The 16,614-nt window shown below is 34.4% G+C and overlaps 1 protein-coding gene across 4 annotated transcripts in view; it reads left to right on the plus strand.

The window, feature by feature from the left end:
• The window catches only part of LOC106467840 (gamma-tubulin complex component 4-like), a 136,392-nt gene that overhangs the window by 37,493 nt on the left and 82,285 nt on the right, over positions 1-16,614 (plus strand). For all 4 annotated transcript variants that reach the window (XM_022396040.1, XM_022396041.1, XM_022396042.1 and 1 more), the window contains one exon: positions 2,518-2,663. In XM_022396040.1, the coding sequence (XP_022251748.1) occupies positions 2,518-2,663 (146 nt within the window). The remainder of the gene's footprint in view (positions 1-2,517; positions 2,664-16,614) is intronic.

The following is a 16,614-nucleotide window of genomic DNA, read 5'->3' on the forward strand; positions in this document are numbered from 1 at the left end:
AGTTCAGGAAACACGGCAAGGAAACAACTGAGCAGAGTCTGGGTCGTCCTGGTCCATCGGAGAGGACAAAAAGAGCTGTCAAGAGGAGTATCAAAATGGATCCCAAATTAATGGCTGCAGAAGTGGCCAAAGTTGGTGGGATGAGCCCGAAATTTGTTCAATGGATTCTCCACAGATTGGGTTATCATTGCAGAGCAGCTAGACGGAAGCCCTTATTAAGACCTGCCAACATAGTCAGACGAAATAAGTGGGCAAGTGATATGATGACCAAGTCTCTGGACTTTTGGAAGACCGTATTGTTCTCAGATGAATCAAGATTCGCTCAATTTTTGGACAGTGGAAGGATATGGGTCTGGAGAATGCCTCACCAAGAGTTTTGGCTCAACTGTGAAGCATGGTTTCAGCGTGATGGTTTGGGGAGCTGTTTGGGTTGGTGGGAGATCGAGCTTAGTGGAGTGCATTGGCAACATAAATTTTGCAAAATATGTCGAAATATTGGAGGAAGGACTCTTGCCACTTTATTCCTCAGGTTTCATGGACAAGAACACAGTGTTGTTCCAGGAAGATGGAGCACCGTGTCACACTGCTAGAAACACCCAAAAGTGGCAGGAAGAAAATGGTATCCAGAAGTTGCCCTGGCCGAGCCAATCTCCTGACATGAACCCCATTGAAAACCTCTGGGCCATACTCGACTGGCAAATCAAGAAACAACCAAAAAAACCAACTTCGAAGAGCGATCTACTCCAAGTTTTGAAGCAAGAGTGGGCAAAAATCCCACAATCTAAAATTGACGAGATGATTCTCACAATGCCCCAAAGGATCAACGAACTCCATAAAGTGAAAGGAAGATCTGCTAGATATTAATTAAATTATAAATATATTAATTCATGTGAATATGACTGAAAAGGTGGTGTCTGTTAACTTGTGACCATACTGTGTATATGGGTTCTCAGGAGATTACAGGTTGTTGGACAATGGTTGAATCTATCCTCTACATGAACAATGAATTGGAACCTATTTCAGTTTGTTGGGCCTTGGATTATTTTTTAACCTTGGTACTGGGCAATTTGGTTATGATCCATTCCAACAATTCAACCATTGTCTCTTACATCAATCAACAAGGGGCCACCCATTCATGTTCATTGTGCTTTCAAACATTGGATCTCCTTTTCTGTGTGCCCAGTCTCAGCAAGTCTACCTTCCTGCTTGTGATGTTTCATTTGCTCTGAGTTTTGTAGCGGATGGGTTTTCTTGCACAGACAAGATTCTACCTACAGAATTTTTCAGTGGTTATGATCCCAGTTTTGTACTCTTTTTCTAGATGCATTTGTCACCCACCTTAATAACAACCTGTCCCTCTTTTGGTCTCCAGTTCCACATCCTTCAGCTTTGGTGGTAGATGCTTTCAGTAAGGATTGGACCAACCTTTATGCCTATCCTCCTATCCATCTTTTCCCTTATGTTTTCTCTGTGTTTGCATTCTCCCTTTCTACCATTGCCCAGATGTCGGGATCCAGGGAGGCCTGGTGTTGGTTGTATACTGAGTCTGCACACATGTACCCTGCCTCAGTTGTCAGAATGGAAGTTGGTTTTCCCCTTCTGATTTCTAGGATTAAGTGGAAGATGGTTAGGACCCTCCTATTGCAGACCAGAAAATAAAATACCAGATGCCACCTGGTTTTAGACTAGAGTTGACTCACTGAATATGGTCTAATGTGCTCTAGTCAGTACACAATGTGGTGCATCCACTTACAGGATAGATATGCATCTTTCTGCCCAACTTAGCAAAATGTATCTTTACAATGAGCAAAGAGTATACCTGGTACAGATGGGGTGCTGTCTCCCACGGATGTGACCCTTTCATTAGGGTATCACATTCCATGGGTTCTTTTTGGGTGCCTTCTGAAGAGGGCTCATCTAGAAAAAATTTTTACAGGCTCTTCCACTACTTCAATGTGTGATTCTAGCTATTATGTGAGAAGAGGTAAGGTAATGTATCATAAGTGAACATGTTCCTGCACTGAAAATGTATTTCTGATAGATAGTTACCTCCGCTAACACTTCCTACTCATCCTTCTTACTCCTGGTACATCCTTGCACCTAATCTTAAAGTGATGAAAGTACTCTACAATATAGAGGGAGGCAGCTATACTAGGAGGGTGTGTTGCACTCCTATTGGTGAAGGGTTGTTGCATGCTACAGCACAGCTATACCTTGTGTAAATACAGAAGGGTAGGTTGGAGTATCAAGGCTAATGGTGAGCAAAAATTGCACTTATAAAGGGTAGCACAAGTCAACAAAAGCTATTATGTGAAAGAGGGTAAGTATCTATCAGAAATATATTTCTAGTGTAGGAAAATGTTAACGTTAAAAATTTTTTTTTCGCTGTGGCTTGTTAATATTTACTTTAAATTAAATATAGGTTTTAGTTTTCCATTGTACCATAAATGTGCTTTTTTGCACGAATCAATTGTATATCCTAATTTTAGGATGAAAGGAAAACATTTTTTTTTATAGGATCCCAAGGACTATATTTGCAGGCATACTGTACAGGACTGAATAAAGTTATGAATTCTTACACCCAGTGTCTTGTGGAGCTAGAGAAGGAAGTCATGACTGATCAGCATATTTCTCTCTCACACTTTCAACATCAACTAGACAAAGTAATGTAGTGTTTCATTAATTCAAAGCATTGTTATGTTATTTATTTCAATGAAATATATTAGGCCATCCAGAAACCATTTTTCAAAGTACAACTATTCTTACTTATGGAAATAAAAATCACTCTTACTTTATTGGAAAGAATACAAGATTTTCTTGACTTTTTGGGATAAATATATTTCTACCAGTGATTTGAATATTGTTGTAAATGTGTTCTGTCTTAAGAGTGGTCTCATCTTGATTATTTACTAAGGAAAAATGGGAAGTCCAGTCAACGTAATGATAACAAATTAATTTATTTCTTCAATAACATTTTCTATAGGCTACAACGTTTGAACAAATATTCCAAGGTAGAAAGTTATACCTAACCCACAAATGCAGAACTTGCGTATAGAATATCCTTGCTAATTGACCAAGTAACAGAATAGATGTGGTAATTCTTATCTAGTAACACTGATCTGAATCTCTCACTGCCTACTCATTTTGTACTCTGACTCTTTACTCATTAGCTACAAACTCATGTATTTATATTGTACTTGCCTTCTACTTACTGAACAAATTTTCCAGATCATAAAATCATGCACCCTTTAGAAAACATCTAAATTAAGTTGAAAAAATAGTTTAAAACACTTCTTCCTTCCTGGATTGTGAAGTTCCAAGGAAAATCCTAATACATATATAAAATAGTACACTTAACTGTCCATTCACTAAGTGTTTTTGTGGTTTCCTTTACCAAGGGTTATAATACACAGATGGGATGGTCTCTTGTCACTTGCTGTTTTGTCACTGGGAGAAGTTTCCTTGGGTAGATGGTGGAGCAAATTCAGTAATGGATGTATCCCTGGTATTCATCTGCAAATGGTTTTGACAGGCACTCTGGGCTCTTTAGCAGGTTGACTTTCTGCAAGCAGATTCTTCACTGAAACTACTCAGTTGGTCATTCTTTCACTGATGTACTTTCAGAAATAGTTTGGAATACCTCACCTTCTGGATTCAGTAAACCACATTATTGATTTTTTTTCCATTACAATGTGTTTCTTCTAAACATCTGCTTAAATTTGTTGTTTGTCTTTTCTTGTAATGAGGGTTGTATAGTCATACCATGTCACTTTGATGAAATCCAATCTTATCAGTATTACCATAATAGTGACTTTTCATTTTACCACTCGCTGATTTAAGTCTTTCCTGGGTAAGTTATGTATGACATCACCAATGGTTCTTAGTCTCTTTCTATATTCCACACAAGGTTCTGTTGAGTGACTGTCTTTCAGATGTGAAAATAGACAGTCCATTGGCACTTTAAATTTATTTCCCAACATCAGTGATGATGGTGTGTTGCCTGGAGTTTCATGTACTGTCATTCAGTAACTCATATGTAGTAGTGGAAGATCTTGATCCCATGTGTTCTGATGTTCATTCTCATAAATGTCTAATTGATTTAAAAGTGTACTGTTGTATCTCTCCTCTCACCATTTTGCATTTGGGAGTTGGATGAAAGGCTGTTGTTCTGGTCTTTTTTCATTCCAAGGATCTAATGCATTTCTGCAAACAATGCTCATTCAAATGTCCATTCCTGGTTTGAGTGAAAATCCAGAGTCACCCTAAATTTTAAAATGAGTTAATTGACAAGTTTCCATGCTAGTTTCTGCTTTCTGGTTAGGACAGCTTGTGCTTCTGGCCAGTTGGCAAAATAGTACATCACAACCATGATTTATTTATTCCCACTGTTACTTTGTGGTAGAAGACCAAGCACATTGACAGCAAATTTCTTATCACAATACTGGTGTAGCTGCCCATGCTGTTTTTTTCATGCTCACAGCATAGTTCAAAAAACTTTTATCAATCCTGTACAGATCTCTGGCTGATAGAGATTGCTGAGATGGTAGAATGGTTTTGAATGTAGAGACTGGAAATGCCAAAGTAATTGTTGTTTCTAACTGCTGGTATCTTCCCATTTTTAACATAAACCTTCTTGTAGGCATAATGAATCCCACTGTGTCCATTGCATCTTTGTCTTGGGGCTGTATAGAGTGTTTGTTTCTATGAATGTTTTTCTGTACTGCTTCTTATTCACTTAATAATTGCTTTCATGCTCGTATCTTTTGCTTGAGCATCTTTCAGTTGAGAGTTGGATCACATTAGTTGTTCATCATTACTTCTGAATGTCACATTTTGGATTATACTCTTTTGTATTTTAGGTTGGTTGTGTTTACTATCTTATGCTTCCCTCTTTTCACAGTGTTTACATGCTTCATTAAGACATCGCCTTTGGGATAATGCATCAACATTTTCCTGGTTCCATCCAGGGCAATTCAGGAGGTTGAAGTTGTACTCCTGATACTTATGGAGCCATCTTTCTAGTTGGTCTTCTGGATTTCATAAAGTACCCAGCCTCTTCAATGTTTCATGATATGTTTAAAATGTAAACTTCTGTCCAAGTAGGTAATGATTTAGGGCTCCAAGAACACTTAGTAGCTTTTTCCAACTGGCACAGTACCTCCTATGTACAGTATTTTTTGCCTTGTTATAGTACACAGTCACTAGTTCTTTTCTGTGCTTTATTCTTAATAACACTGTTACCAATGAAAAATCACTTACATCTGTATCAGAAATGAGTAGAACATCAAGAGTTGAGTGTGCTAATACAGGAGCAGCAGTTCGTTCTTTTTATAGTTAATTGAATGCTTCTTCACAAAAGTTATTTGATTTTTTCAAGAAATTTATGTAAAAGATGAGCTTTGTCAGAGAATGATTTTACAAAATGGTGATGTTTGGTGTTGGCCAGTTCTGAATAGATTGAAACTTAGATGGATCTGTAGACACTTCTCTGGTGACCATGTGTCCCAGGAAACATACCTGTTGATGGAACAAATCACAATTTTGGGATTCAATTTATTGTTCTCTTTATTCAACTGATCCAGAATTTTCTTTAGTCCATCTTGCACATTATCGTAAGTCTTCCCATGTGTGATCATGACATCCAAGTAGACGAGTATGATGTTCAACAGTAGTTCATTAAGAGCACACTGCATTTGTTCTTGAAATTTAGCAGGTGTATACATAATCCAAATGGTAAGATAACAAATTTCCACAAACAATTACTTAAGGTTGTCCTATCTACTTGATCCATCGACTTGAAACCAATTGAAAATCCTTTTCATCTAGATAAGCATCCATAATAGAGTCAATCCCTGGAAATGGTTTGTCATCATCCTTTGTGACTTCATTCATCTCTGGTAGTCTATGCAGAATCTTTTGGATCCACCCTTTTTCTTTTCAAGTTTAGTAGGTGATGCTCAAGAACTAATATTTTTCTGTTACTCTTTGTTCATTCCTGGTTTTTATCCCTTTTAAACCCTCAGCATGTTTTGCACCTTTCAGTTATCTTGGTAACTTGCATATTGGAGTTGTATCTCCAGTATTGATTTTATGAGAAATTTTAATTGTTCATCCCAAGTCATGAGGTCCATTGGAGAATATTTGATATTCCATGAGCAAGTTATTTAACCCTCTAACAAATGGTAATTTTTTTAAATACGTTTCAACACATGTTACAAAGTGCTTTGTTCTACTATGATCCAGTCACTAACAAGTCCTGGTATGAGTGTTTTATTTCTTAGTGGTGCAGTGACAGCCCTCCTAGTTGTCACTGGAAGTTTGATCTCTGGTGTACCAATTGTTATGTAGTGCACAGGGATTTCTTGATCACAGACTGTGAAACTATTGGAAACTAGCCTAACCTCACATCTATGTCTCTGTATGAAGTTAGTTACTAATATGCATTCTTCCTCAGTGTCATTCACCCACGCATCATGAAGTGTAGTGAAGCTTCATACAGTGAGGATAACTTCCAATTTTACTGTTGCTGGAATCTTATATACACTTTCTGTTTGCATCAGTCCATTTTATTTCTTCACTACTAGAGGCAATTTCTTACCTTTCATTACCAAATTGGGTCAAATTATTGTAGCTGTAGAACAAGTGTTGATTAACATACTGCAAACCCATGGGCTCATAGACTGATTTTTTTTTAAATAATGAACTTCTTATTTCATCTGGGGCAGATGGAGCATTATAAACTAAATTTTGCTCCATAATATCAGCTAACTCATGTTTTTCCAATGTCTGATTAGCTGTTTATCATTCCTTTGATCTAGTTGGGCTCAAAGTCTTACTCTTAAGGTACAGTCTCCTTGATTTATTAACAGCTATTGATACTTCACAGTCATGGGTGTAATAACAGGTTTCTTTTATCTGTAACCATTGCCTCTTTCTAGTATACTTATGGAGTTCTTATTTCATACACTCCTTTGTCTGCAGTTCCTGGCAATATGTACTTTCAAGCACACATGGAATACTTATTGTCTTATGGTTTATTTCCTCCATTTGTTGTAACTAGTTGTCTAACTAATCCTTTCAGTTCCTCTAGACTAGTGCTTCCCAAACTTCAGTCATTCACCTACAACCTTCACAATTTTTGCCATATCTGCATACCACCTGTACTATTATTTACATTTTACTTAACATTTTTCTTTAAATCAACTCACTTTTTTTATTTAAATAAATTTTTGTAAAAGGAAATTTCATAATATTTGGATAACTGGAAAAACCAGAATGGACTTACCATGATATTTATTTCAAAACATTATTTTTCTCTTCTCAAAAGGACATTGTTATAACAAAGCGGACTTGATGATGCGCACACCCTCTGAATAATAGCCATTGTTAATTGTCAGCAGATAATGTAATAACCATGTTAAAGTTAATTTTTTCTTAGAATTTATTTCTAATACACATTAAAATAAATATATAACTATTAAAATAAAAAATTCATCCTCATACCACCTAAAATCATCTTGCATACCACACTTTGGGAAACACTGTTCTAGACTATTTTAAGATGGAGTTGATGTTTCAATACTAGTCTATCTGATGATCCTGGAACTTCATAATGGTGTATTTAGTTGTTTATCTGTGACTTCAATGGATTCAAGCTCCATCTCTAACTGGAGAGCTTACTTTAAAGATGTACACCTGCTTTGGTTCAACCTCATTCTCCTATCATCATGTTTTATGGCATTTGTACATTGGTCACATGCCAATAAATCCATCATTTCACATGGATCATCAACGTAATATAGTTGGCCAAGCATTTCAAAATCTTCTGCAAGTTCAGGTAAGATTTATTCTATCCTCCTTACCCTGTTATCCCTTTTGCATTGGGTAAGTCAAAGTGTGCATGTCACAACCTTTTACAGAATTACATCTAAAAGTTTAATTAAACTATTTTATTATCAGTATATACGAATAAACTTAGCATCAAAATGTAGTTAATAAATCAAATTTTAAAATGTTATAAGTTTTAAGTTCTTAATTTTATAAGGAAATATTTTTTTTAAATCCTCAATCTTCCATATTATGAGAATTGTGACATTGCTTGCTAGGTTTTCCTCTTTCTAATTTATTTACCATCTGTCTGACAAGTATGAAATTTAATGTAAATTATTTATTTTAATATAGGTATTACTTGGTCAAAGCATAGTTTTATAGCCTTCAATTTTATTTGTTTATAAGGCCATAAACTATAAAATCAGACCCATTTGCCACATGTACCCACCTGTCACAACCTCTCTTTCACAAGTTGCCAATAATTCTCTGTGACATTTTATACTATATTATTTACCTATGAAATGATGTATTATATTACATTGTTTTCTTTACAGGGCATTGTCTGTTTCCTCATTCAGTTTCAAATTTGTTCTCATGGGAATCACATCAAAGAGCCTAACTGAATTTTTAAGGGCTCTTATCACATAGTTAGAAATCCAAAAAATTTATGATAGTTATTAGACATTGTTTGTTTTTCATGTGTTGTTATTCTGCTTTCTTAGGTGCATTATCTAATTAAATAAAAAAATTGTTTAGTATAGAATAAAAACGTCTGCTTTAGTTTCATTGACAGTCTACAGCAAAAAAATAAGACCCAGGTAAGTACTGGGTCAAAGGCTACTTACTTTTTAAATAGTATATATATATATATAGTAAGTTGAATATATGGTGTGTTGGGCTAAAGATTCTTCCACAGTAGGTGTCTGTGATATGTTGGTGATGAATTTGATAATAAATGAACAGCATGCACTTTGCTTGTTTTAAAATAATATATTCAAAACAAGTTAAATGTATGTACAAAAATTCTTTACCCTGTGTATATCATAGTTGCATCTTAAATATTATACAGTTCTCTTCATCTTGGCAAAAGTCCACTTAGGCCAATTCAATTGCTTTAGAATTCAGTTGACAAGCTGTTGTATTTTTTCTCTGTTTTTATTTTAAACACTGTAAGTGTATAATTCACTTATTCCTTTTCTTCTGTCTCTCTTTTCTTTTTCTCCTTATCACAATGGTATTGGTATAAAATTCACATACATTAAATCATTGATTTACTGTTGTTGTATCCTGAACTTCCAATACTCGTCTGCTTTTTTGTATTTAGGCCTACTTCCAATAAATGTCTGCTTTTCATATAAAGACCTACCTCCAAATAATCGTCTGCTTTTTGTCAAAGTCGACACAGGCAAAGTCAATTGCTTTAGAACACCCTTTGACAAGACAAATTATTCTCCTAAGATGTCAAAAAACTGATAATCTCACTTTAACATATCAACCATTAGGTTATTCACTCCTATGATGGTTAACTTTATGTTTTCTAACTTTTCTCTGACCGAACTTCTACTTCCCGCGACTTTGCTTTCTCGTCTGCTCCATCTGTCTGCTGTTCCCACTCATCTCACACTATTTATATATTTTATCACTTAATATTCTGCTCGCCTTTTAAAAATCTTTATATCTTCAACATCAATAAATTTCATGCAACATTTGATAGCCTCATAATATACATAAATGACTTGATACAGTGACTGGGAAACTAAGAGAATTTGCTAATCAACTTCTTATCTGACTGATTAATTAATTAAGTTCAATAATCGACTGAAAAAAAATCCATTATTCTCACATGAGATTGTTTGAAAACTTATAACACTAAAAATTGAGTTTCAGTACCAGCAGTGGATAGCTAGAGCACACATAAACCATTGTGTAGATTTGAGCTTAACAACAACAACCATAATGACAATATTTCAATTAAAAGGATAGTTGAAATACTCAAAAAGGGTAATAATCGAAAATCCTTATTTCATTTGGTCGATTATTTACACAAGTTGGGACTACTTGTTTAAGCTGAACAAATTTGAATTTCAATTAGTTGATTATTTTTATTACAAATGATCTAATCATAATTGTGATTAATTGATTGTTTTAATAAATGATAACTAATAATTAGAGCAACTAATATTAATGGTGGATTATTTTTGTGACAGTCAATTTAGTTGTAATTTTGATTAATTGATTGATTGAATAATTGAAAACAGTAATAATCAAAAACACTAATCTCAACTAGTTGGTTATTTTTATTATATTAATTGGTTTAATGACACCAAGTGATGTAATAGATGCTTATTAGTAATTAATTATTTCAGTTAATAAAATAAATCATTCAATTCTAATGTCATTTATACCTGTGAGACCAAATGCATATATTTCTACATGTGTATATTATCATTGCATATTGTCAAATACCCTAGTGGTTTATATCAGATTGTTCTCAACTCCCACATCAGTTACTACAATAACCTTCTTGGGTAACCTTCTGAAGCTACATCTTGATAGCACTGGTATTGCCATCTAGGAGCCATCAGTCTTAACTCATTTTTTATCTTGGGCATGATTCAATGAATATTCACTGGCAAAATTTGGACAAAGTAAGACTTTAATTAAAATTATGATCTGTCAGGATTAATATTTATGCTGTCACTACTGAATCTCTATATACACTCATAGGAAGCAACTTCTTTGCTGCTTATAGAACTGATATACTTCTCAGGTACATCTAATTATAATGGATCTTGTGATGTATAGATCGAAAACTCAGATCTCGGAAACTACCACAGTGATCATCACCAATCATAACTGGGTAGTATTTTTTATAACTAGGCAGTATTTTCATAGCTGAGCAATAAATAAAACAGTTACAATTTACACAAAAATGATATGTTTCAGATTTAACCAATAAAAATTACAAAAAAAGGAGTAAGTTTCAAGTATAAAACAATCAAAAAACAAACTTAAAAAATTGTTTTTTTTTGGTGAAAATCTCCTAAGTGTTGCAAGAGAAAAGCAAGGCACTTTCATTGATAACTGCATCTACAAAGAATGGTCTAATGGTTGATATGCTAGAGTGAGATTAATAGTTTTGAAAGAGATAAGGAGAATAATTTGTCTCATCAAAGGGTGTTCTAAACTAATTGAACCCACCTGTGTGGACTTTGACAAAAAGAAGACGATTATTGGAAATTCAGGATACAACTGTGATTCCCCAAGAGAAAGTGTAAGTGAATTATTCACTGATACCATAGTGATAAAAATAGAGAAAAATAGTTCGGCTTGCCAACTTGATTCTACAGTAATTAGATTAGCCTAAGTGGACTTTTGACAAGTAGAAGAGAACTGTATAGTGTTTAAGATACAACTGTGATTTTCATAGTGTAAAGAATTTTTTTTACATATATTTATCTTGTTTTGAATATGTTATTTTAAAACAAGTGTAATGCATGCTGTCCATTTATTGTTTGAATTTATTGCCAACAAGTCACAGCTAGCTACTGTAGAAGAATCCTTAGCCCAACACACCCATGTATTAACATTACTATATATATTACTAAAGAACAAGTTCCTGACAGTTGGATGACATTTCACATCAGAAAATTCAGTCATTGGCTTGGAAAGCATGGGTCCCAACACCCCTTCAGTTGCTGATTTTTCAATTACCTGACTGCTGTTAGTTACATCATATCTTACTATATCATTTGATATCTTGGGAGGTAAAGGCTACAGAGCCCTCTCAGCCACTAATTTCTTAATCAAACAATCTCCTCTGAGTTGTCACTCTCATCCTCAGACTGCTGGTAAAGCAAGTATACCAGAGATTCATCTGGAATGTACGGATGCAATTTATCAATGTGTTCCATGCACTTTCACATGCTCATGTCAGTTGTAATTCATATTTTAATTTGTTGGACTATCATGTATGGACTAATACAGCCAAATCCAGGTCACTTTTGTGCTGTTGGTAAGTACTGCAACCAGACCCAATCTCCACTCTTGAACATTGATTCTCTTACCATCTTGTCAGAGAACTTTGGTCTTTGGGCCTTTCCAGGTTGTTGTTATGCAAACATGTGTGCATCAACTATAACGGAATTTAGCAACTCCATGTATTCCTGTGGATGTTGTGGGATATAATTTTTTACATGGTGGGAGACCATACATCACATCAAGAGGAAGTTTTATTTTCCACATGAGAATGTTTAGAAACAGCCTATAAATTTCTGCTTTGTTGCTTTATATGTCATCATCGTGCATGGCAAGTTCTTAGTACAAGTCAACTTGGCGAGGATTAGCAGACATTGATAAAATTTGCTTTGTAGTCTTTTTTTTATTACTCATTCTGCTAAACCATCAGATAAGGTGAAGTGCATGCCTTCATTTCATCTGAAAGTTTAGAAAATGCAGTGAATGGTTACTTGTTGAAATAGAATCACAGATCCCTGTGGATTTCTTCTGGTGCTCCAAATTATGCTATTCAGTTTTGTGCCAACACACAGGCCTTTTCCTTAGGATTTTTTTTTTCAACTGCACAATTATATTTTAACTTCATTTTAATACATATGATGCCTTATTGCACCTCGTTTATACAGGCCTGGTAACAAGTGATCCAAGAAAATGAAGAATATTCTAGTAAATACATTTATTTATCAACTCTGGAATCTTAATTTTTTTATATTTATCCACTTGAACTTGCTTATGTAGGTGAATTTTCAATGGCATAAATATTTTTACAGTAGCACAATTTGTGATCAACTTCACACTAGAAAAACCCCTGCAAATACATCAGTGACAAGACTGTGCTGATGTGTCATCATATGGTTAAGCCTCAGTCTACTTCATGAAGTTGTCAGTAGCGAAGAGTACCTTCCCGAGTCTTCTTGTGTAGGACAGCAATATACAGGGCTATCATTTGCAGAGGAGATCTAATAATTATTTGTTGTAGTTTACATTGTCTTGGCCATTTGTTTTCTCTGGGTAGCACATACCTTACAGTATTCACACTATTATCAAACATCTTGATTCAAATAAGGCCAGAAGAATCTCTATCAAATATAGCAAACATGTGGGTAATACCTTGGTGCCCTTCAGTCTGTGTTATGCAAAGTTTGGAGAGTGTTTTGCCATAGAGCTTTGGGGAGCACTAGATCTAGCATAGTTGGTAAACTATAGCTCAGTGGTACGAAGTGAAAGTACAACACACCTTCCTGCATTTTCAAATGACCATATAAGTGCCACATGTTATGTGCATGTTTGCTATGCTTCTCTGTTGGTATTGATTGGGCTAAGGTCTAAGTCCTTCAGTTTTTCTTCCAAGAGCTCCCAAAGTGCTTATCTTAGCATCCTTCAACAGAAACTCCTACTTCATGACTTGCCTTTGCTACAGCAGAAATGGCTTTGGTTTCAACTTCCATGCAGTGTCGAGGGTTAGAACATCCCATGAATGAACAAAGTTCCACCATAAGAAGAGATGGTTTCACCTGCATTTCTATCATATTCTTGCAATATTGTTACCTAATTTGCTATCTTACCTTTTGAATGTTTTATATTCATTAGCCACTTTAGCAAAGCTTTTATCACAAGGAGCAAATCTCCTACCATACAACTTGTGGCAATAATGTGTAATGAAGACCACAACTACAAGCAGCACTTCTTTCTTCATTGTACAATTTATTGGTTCAGAAGTCATGAGTATACGACTAGCATATGGGATTACATGTTCTACTCTGTGATACATATGTGACAACTCTGACCTGATTTTGTTGTCATTGGTGTTGGCATCTAACAGGAACTTGCTATCACTGGATTACTCACCAAAGCAAGCTTTAGGGATCATAATACTTGGTCACATTCCTTGCTTCATCCAAAGTGTATCTTGACTTTTGTGAGATCAGACAGTGGTTCTGCTATTTTGAAGAAGATGGTCACAAATCTTATGTATATTCTGAACCATGGTGTCTGCCAGAGCATTTGTCTGTCTCCTGTTTGAAAAGCTGTGCATGCAGGCAATGCTCAACATTCTCTTTTGAAATAATAGGAGAAGAGGCATGAATGATGTTGATACCAAATTGTATTTCACAAGCAGGATATTCTACAGTAGTCTTACTGTAGAATATCACACTATCATTCACATTTCAAAATGTGGCATAAAGAATAAAAATATATAATTAACCTTTGTTATTGTTGAATGGCTCTTTACATGACTGAGATGCTCAACATTTACATTTTGCATGGGTGGAATAAATAGCACAGAGCTTTAGCTCTGAGTGAAACCAAGAGTGCAACACAATTAACGTTTTTAGAGTCCATGAAATAATTTAAGTTAATATATTAATGTAAGCTTTTCCCATCACTGGACTGGGTACTTTTACTTATAATCAGTAAAATAACATGAAACTGAGGAAACTGGACTTCTTACTTACATAGAGATGCCATTTATCTATACATTGTGACTGAGAAACTTAATTTCCATGCACATAAGCTAGCACATTCCCTATTTCAGTTTCAAGCCCATTCTCAGGTTCTCACCTGCAAAATGGAATGTGTGACCAAACATCAAAATGTTATGACATTGATCAGATATCTCTTTTGTTGCAGTCCTTTCAGTGAAAGCTTCATTAGCCTTGTGAAAGGGATAGACGTTTTATGCAGACCAAGCGAATGATGTAGATTTCATATAAGCCATCTCTCATGCTAAGAGGAGCTTCAGGTCTGCTATTGTCATCCAGCTCAACTTGTCAGATCCAAAGTGATAAGTTAATGAGAATTTCTAATGTTGAGCTGAGGATATCCCTCAACCCAGGTAGTGCATAAATTAACTTGTCTACAAGTACGTCCTCTCGATTTGCTGTTGCCTTTGCAGCGTAAACCTTACTGTGTAATTGGCACTGATTGTTCTTTTAAGTGGCCACACTCTTGTTTCCAGTCCTCTTCCATGCTTTGAACTTGGACTGAAGGACTGCTTAATTCTCCAAAGGGTGGAATTGATACTGTTGGTCTATTATGAGAAATTTATAGTTTTATGATGTAGGATTGTGATTGAAGAAAATTGGGTTTAAGTTGCATATACATAGTAGTAATATATTAATTGTAGATTTGTTTCATGATTTCTTTAGTATATGCTTTTAATAATGATGAATAATTTCTTTTTAAAAACAATGATACAAATCATTTAATTTTTCATACTTCTTTATGGCAATTAACCCTATCATCATGGGTCAAAGGCCATGTCATCACATTTGTTGACTTGCATTCAAAGATTTATTCAGCTACTATTTTATGAATTTATGTCAATAAGATAGTATCAAATTGAAATTGTAATTCAAATTTTAGTATTATACATTAGTTAATTTCTTAATTTAAAAGTAAATAATAAAAAACACTTAAATATCAATTTTTGTGTGTCATGTGGTATGTTGAATGCAGCATTGGTTCAGATTAGATGTTTGTGATGTCCAACTACAAAGTCTATAGTTTTTTATCAATTAGGAACTAAAATTGCCAATATTGACAAGCTAGAATATGAAATAAGAATCTTCTGTCTTTTCTATTTGCTGAGATATTGCTACATTTACTGTATTTATTGTAAATAGTAATAATATATATATATATATATACATATATATAATTTATTATAACTGAAATATGACTGTATTTTACAAAATACTAGCCCACTAAAACACAACTAAGAGAGTTCACTTTGTAAAGGCCAGTTTTATATTCATATGGAATAGCATGAATATGTGACAGATGAAAGATATGTCATGGAAGCATCTTGTACAAAATTGACCTGTATCACTCTTACAGATGGAGATCTCTCTTGATTATGTTGCATGCTATTGCATGGATAGCTTTTGCTACTGACTTGTATTCATGGATTCTCATCTGTACAAGTTACAAGTCACTACATTTTGCTTACCACATCAAGGATGCAAATTTTTGCAGTTCTCTTCTGGATCATCCTGGGCCCCAAGTTCATTCATATTTCTTTCTTTTCCAATGCCACTAGGCAGAAGAAATATCTTCATCTTGGAAAATCTAAATTCCCAATTTGAACACATCATTGTAATCTGAGCATATGAATAGTATGTATTGGAAAGGGCTGTTATATACCTGTTCCAGAAGTGATGATTTTTTGGTAACATCACACCATCTACTAAATGCTAGTGTCAAAATGTAAATCTGATAAAGCCATTCCACCATGACTTTGTATCAGCTGTGGTTGTCACATGGCTTGATGATATGTATATTCAGAATCATTTTAGTGTAACATATTCAACTCTTTATATATAAGTATCTGTAGTGCAGATATGACATCATTTTGATAAGTTATTACAATATTGTTTTAATTATTTTGTATTTTATTTGTCAGTCATCATAAAACGTTACTTTTGAGGGTTTTAATTAATTAGGAAAAATTCATTCAGTGACAAAAACAAGTTCAACTTTTTTTATGCTAACTGGAGTGTCCTAAGAATGTTTTTCTTGTATCAAATATTAATTATGACTATCTCCAGACACAGTTTATTTATTTACCATATTTTTCAGTGTATAAGATGTACTTTTTTTACCCAAAAATTTTATGTCCAAATCTGGTTGCGTCCTATACATCGAAGGTATGAATAATATATATGTATATATACGATATACAGAAGCCATGTGTAAATATATTTAAATAGGCATGCATAGTTTAGTTCAATTGAATGTGTTATTTAAAACAATAGTAGTTTTTTT

Source organism: Limulus polyphemus, unplaced genomic scaffold, assembly GCF_000517525.1.
Source record: "Limulus polyphemus unplaced genomic scaffold, Limulus_polyphemus-2.1.2 Scaffold2762, whole genome shotgun sequence".
In the NCBI taxonomy this organism is placed as follows: Eukaryota; Metazoa; Arthropoda; class Merostomata; order Xiphosura; family Limulidae; genus Limulus; species Limulus polyphemus.